General features: G+C 42.7%; 1 protein-coding gene across 14 annotated transcripts in view; it reads right to left on the reverse strand.

The window, feature by feature from the left end:
* CCDC171 (coiled-coil domain containing 171) overlaps nt 1-6,000 on the reverse strand; it is a 165,807-nt gene that overhangs the window by 120,120 nt on the left and 39,687 nt on the right. For all 14 annotated transcript variants that reach the window (XM_035895589.1, XM_035895600.1, XM_035895592.1 and 11 more), the window contains one exon: nt 1,809-1,947. In XM_035895589.1, the coding sequence (XP_035751482.1) occupies nt 1,809-1,947 (139 nt within the window). The remainder of the gene's footprint in view (nt 1-1,808; nt 1,948-6,000) is intronic.

Consider the following 6,000-nt stretch of genomic DNA (forward strand, 5'->3'; position numbering starts at 1 on the left):
GAAATGAAGGGAAGAGAACACACTGCCATTTTCATAGAATTTTAGTATGGGTAGAGAGAAGCCTAATAACAGTATATGAAATGTTATATAGACTTAGTTTCTGCTAGAGTCTTCCACTTTTTCATTTTGGGAAGAAAAATAACAAAAAGCTGTCCAGACCGAGTAAACAAGACCACACACAGGCACTCCTGCTTCCCAAACAAATACAAAAGTCTTCAGGAAAAATACAAAGCCATCCAAGGTGATAAAAATCTAATCCCATAGGGGACCACTAATACAACTCCTCAGAAAATGAGTATTTTTATTACCTGTTCAAGACAGTCTTGTGGTTTGAAATCGTTCCAGTAATACAATTAAAACAACCCCCTCTATGAATAAGACACTTCTTTTAACTGAGACAATCTATTCTGCTTTTTACCTTTCAGTAACGTAATGTTCATTTTGAGCACACCATTTAATGCTGTTGCCATTACGAGAAACCTTGATCATGAACAGAATTTTGTCCTGAATTCTTCAGGTATAACACACATTTTACTACAGAGCACAAAACAAAAAGGAAAACTCTTATCACAGCAGTAGCTAGCAAGCACTCAAGGTTCCTAATACAAGTTTTTTAGATTGGAATTGTACTTTATATTAATAAATAGCAATCATTACTGACTGTAGTTAGGGGACACAGTTGCTTTTGTCTCTTCATATTCCTTTTGTGCCTGAGAGGTGACTTTCTCACGGTAACTAGGCCAACTGCTTTTAAATACACTAACACTTTCATGGAAGACTCTGTGATTCTTCCAGAAGGAAGAGGGGGTTTTGATTTTATTTTTCTTCAATTTATTAGTTATCAGTCTGTCTGGGAAGTGGATAACACTAAGACAATGTACAGGATAACTCCATCAGCTGAACAGAAGACACCCACAAATCTGAATATCCTCTGATGCAGGTCTCCTGCTCATTGATTAGCAGAATGCCTGTCAGCAGCTGGGAACAGACCACATGTACCTTCCATACTCATATATCCAACAGAGAGAAAGAGGAGACATTTGCAAGCCAGTATCAAAAAAAGTTTACATTGGCCAAGTGTAGAAATACTGCAAATGCTACTACACAATGGAAGGAGAGAAGGTTTTCTAGATATCTTAAGATCTTTGCTTTGTCCCTGCTGTAATGCAACAGGATGGCAAAATTGTTATTCAAAGTTAAGGTGAGTAGAGCCAGTGGCAAGGCCTGAACTGGCCATGCAAAAGGGGAAAGATTGCAGAAAACAATCCAGTAAAATACATCCAACATGCCAAATCCACACAAAACCAAAAAAAAATTCCCTCTTCTCTGTCACCTTCAAACAAGCAATTCTTACAGTCAGATGCTTCCACGAATAACAAAAAGTTATGTGAAAGAGCAATAAACAGAACTACAATGGTAGCTAATGATGCCTGGAGAAAAAAAAAGCTCAGGTTGAAAGACAGAAGATTCTCCACAAGGAATCATAATACATATCTACAAATTGCCTTGTTTGCTAGGAATGCAAACACAAGTTACTCTTTACTCATAGCCATACTTTTAAAGTAATTGTTTTCTGCAAATAACTCTTCAGTTAAATACACAGTATATCACTTAAAATACATTTTTTAATTAGCTTCTCCAGTGTATTAGCTATATTTACTCAAGTTTTACAAAATCAAGTAACATAAGTAAAATCACAGTAACACAATGGCACAGTTCTTCCACAGGTCAGCACAGCAAATGCAGATTATGTTCACAATATGTTTAAAAAACCCTAAACAACGAGAGCCACAGGCCTTTTGTCTTACCATTGCAAGTTCTTCCTGTAATTCTCTGCAGGTTTTTTCATTATTCCGTAGTCTCTCAGAGAGGTCTTTAATTACCTTCTTCTTTTCCTCAATCTTCTCATTCATTTGCTTGTTTGTGGAGAAACACTCTCTTTCTAATCTGAGAAGTTTCAGCATTAGAACACTTTTATCAAAAATACTTTTGCCAAGTATACTATATACTTTTAAAGATAATCAAAGGATATCACACATATCATGTTAGCACATCATATGACTTCTGAAGTTGCCTTTTTTTTCACTGAAGAAAGTTATATATTCCTTCTAAGAGAGGCTTTTCAAGAAGTAGTTATGTTCTTTTCAGTTACCAATGCTTTTGTTAGTGTTAGGCTACCTACCGTAAGTGTTAGGCTTCTGGTCATAAATTAATTTGCTCATTTGGATATGGCCTCCAAATTACACATAATAAACAGAATTCATCATATTTTAATTTACACGGTAGCTCTTTTCAGTAAGGCTGTATCACATCTTGCATAATCACAGAATGGCAAGGGTTGGAAGGGACCTTGGGAGATCATCTAGTCCAACCCTCCTGCTAGAGCAGGTTGCACAGGACATCATCCAGGCGGGCTTTGAGTATCTCCAAAGGAGGAGACTCCACAACCCTCCTGGGCAGCCTGTTCCAGTGCTCTGCCACCCTCAGATCAACCCTAATTGCAAGTACAAAGCTTGCTCCTTAGGTTTCCACATACCTGACTATTCTCTACTCAGAATCACATGACTTCAAACTTTTCCACCAGCAGACTGTGCCCAAAATTTCAAACAGTCCTTGTTCTGTACCAGCCCTCCCAGTACTCAGGAAAACAGATATATAAAGAGCCTTGTGTGGCTAAACAATCAACTCCTGAGAAAGCTCCAAGGCCAAACAACAGCATAGAGGACAGAAGCAGGGACAGGAATCCAAGGAATAATTTAGAAAGATTGCCTGACTATGTAGGCATGGTGTCAGGAAAGCCAGAATCTCACCTAGAATTGATGTTTGCAAAGGATGACAAAGACAAGAAGAAGAGATTTTACCACTACATTAAGGTAGGAAAGAAAACATGGACATACTTCTACACAGACCAAGTAATTTATCAACAGCAGACAGAGAGAAGGTCACCACATTCAATGCCTTTTTTGCATCAGTCTTCTCTGAGAAGGTCTCCTAAGCCTCTGTGATCTGTAAAGGGCCTCAAAGAGGAGAGCTATTGCTAGCAGTAGGGGAGGATTGAGTCCAGGACTACTTGTAAGAACTCAACCCATAGAAATTGAAGAGGCCAGCTCATCTACACTCAAAGGTTCTGACAAAGTTGGCCAATGTCACAGCAAGGCTGCTCATTATCTCTTTGAAAGGTCACAGAGAATGGGGGAGGTCCCTGGCAAATGGAGAAAGACAAATGTCACACCTATATTCAGAAAAGGGTGAAAGGACAAGCCAAGGAACTATAGACCAGTTAGCTTCATTTCAGTCCCAGGAAGGTCACAAAGGAAGATGTGTTGGAACAAGTTTCTGGGCTCATGAAAGAGAAAAAGATGATTGGGAACAGTCAGTGAGGATTTATCAAAGCTAAATCATGGCTGGCCAACCCCTTTATATTCCATAATAAAATGACCAGATCTGCAGACAAAAAGAGAGAAAGTACACTAAATATAAGTCAACTTTAGCAAGGTTTTTGGCACTGTCTCACACAGTATTTTTATAGCCAAGTTAGGATTTCAGTCTAGATATGTGAACTACAACATTGATAAAAACAGTTTGATGGTAAAACTCAGATGGTAGTGGCCGATAACTAGTGGTATTCTGTAACACTCTGTATTAGAATCTGTTTAACATCTTTGAGGGTTTTGGCTTCTACAACAATGGGGCGTTCTTTGATGACTACAACCTGTTAGGGAGGGATGGGATCCACCTCTCTACATGAGGCAGGGGAATCCTAGGCAGTAGGCTGGCCAACTTGGTATGGCGGGCTTTAAACTAAAGTACTCGGGGGGTGGGGTACACAGTCAGAACACTCAAGCAATCGCATCTGACAAGGGAACAACTGTGACCATTCAGAGCAGCAATAAATGTGCTGTAGCAGCCTCCCAATTTAAGAACCAGAAGACCCACTGCCTTAAAGGTGGGCTTGGCAGTGGCAGATCCTCTTTCATCCCTCCAGGGAAACCTATGTGCTCAATTGCCTTGCTGAAATGCCTCTACACCAATGCATGCAGCATGGGGAATAAGCAGGAAGAGCTAGAGTTCTCTATATGGTCGCGGGGCCATGATCTCGTGGAATGCTACCATTGATGGCTATGTACTTTTCAGGAAAGACAGGCCTACAAGGTGAAGGAGGTGGAGTTGCTCTTTATGTGAAGGAGCAACTGGAATGTATAGAGCTCTGCCCAGGAGTGGATGAAGAATAAGTCGAAAGCTTGTGGGTAAAAATTAAGGGACAGGCCAGCATGGATGACACTGTGGTGGGTGTTTACTATAGACCACCCAACCAGGATGAGGAAGTAGACAAGGCCTTCTACAGACAGCTAAAAGTAGCCTCGCAATCACAGGCCCTGGTTCTCATGGGAGACTTCAACTATCCTGGTATCAGTTGGAAGGACCACACAGCAAGGTACACACAGTCCAGGAAGTTCCAGCAGAATATCAATGGTAACTTTTTGACCCAGGTGGTGGAGGAGCCAACAAGAAGAGGAGCACTACTGGACCTTTTGCTGACAAATAAAGAAAAACTGGTTGAGGATGTGAAGGTAGGGTGCAGCCTTGGCTGCAGTGACCATGAGATGGTGGAGTTCCAATTCTGCGTGGTAGAAGCAGATCAGTAAGTAGGATCGCAACACTGGACTTCAGGAGAGCTAACTTTGGCCTCTTCAAGGTCCTACTTGGAAGAATTCCATGGGTTAAGGCTCTTGAAGGTAGGGGAGTCCAAGAGAGCTGGCTGCTATTTAAGCAACACTTCCTCCATGCTCAGGATTGGTGCATCCCCATGAGTAAGAAATCAAGTAAATGAGGCAGGAGACCTGTATGGATGACCAAGTCGCTTCTAGTAAAACTCAAAGAAAAGAGAAAGCTCTGTGGAATGTGGAAGGAGGGTCAGGCCACTTGGCAGGTATACAGGAATGCTGCCAGAGCATGCAAGGAAGCAACTAAAAAGGCCAAGGTCCACCTGGAACTAAATCTGGCCAGGGATATCAAGGATAACAAGAAGGGCTTCTTTGAGTACATCAGCAGCAAACAGAAGACTAGGGGAAATATGTGACTGCTGCTGAACAAAGTGGGTGCCCTGGTGACAGAAGATACAGAGAAGGCGGAGTTACCGAATGCCTTCTTTGCTTCAGTCCTCACTGCCCAGGCTCACCCTCAAGCTTCCCAGTCCTTGGAGATAAGGAAGCAAGCCTGGAGAAAGGATGACCTTCCCTCGGTCAAGGTGTATCAGGTTAAAGATATTTTAAGTAAGCTGGACACCCACAAATCCATGGGTCCCAATGGAATGCATCCATGAGTGCTGAGGGAGCTGGCAGACGTCATTGCTGAGCCATTCTCCATCATCTATGAAAGGTCCTGGAGAACAGGAGAGGTGCCTGAGGACTGGAGGATAGCCAATGTCACTCCAGTCTTCAAAAAGGGCAAGAAGGAGGATCGCAGGAATTACAGGCCGGTTAGTCTCACTTCCATCCCTAGAAAGGGGATGGAACAACTCATTCTGGGTGTCCTCTCCAAGCAAGTGGAGGAAAAGAAGGTGATCAGGAGTACCCAGCATGGATTCACCAAGGGGAAATCATGCCTAACCACTCTGATAGCCTTCTACGATGGCATGACCTGATGGGTAGATGAGGGGAGAGCAGTGGATGTTGTGTACCTTGACTTCAAGCGAGGCTTTTGACACTGTCTCCCATAACATCCTCATAGGGAAGCTCAGGAAATGTGGGTTGGATGAGTGGACAGTGAGGTGTATTGGGAACTGGCTGAATCGCAGGGCTCAAAGGGTTCTGATCAGCGGTGCAAAGTCTAACTGGAGGCCAACAGCTAATGGAGTTCCCCAGGGCCCAGTACTTGGCCCAGTCTTGTTCAACTTATTCATCAGTGACCTGGATGAGGGGACAGAGTGTACCATCAGCAAGTTTGCTGATGACACAAAACTGGGAGGAGTGGCTGATACGCTGGAAGGCTGCGCTGCCA

Source organism: Egretta garzetta, unplaced genomic scaffold (genome assembly GCF_000687185.1).
Source record: "Egretta garzetta isolate BGI_Z169 unplaced genomic scaffold, ASM68718v1 scaffold175, whole genome shotgun sequence".
Lineage (NCBI taxonomy): Eukaryota > Metazoa > Chordata > Aves > Pelecaniformes > Ardeidae > Egretta > Egretta garzetta.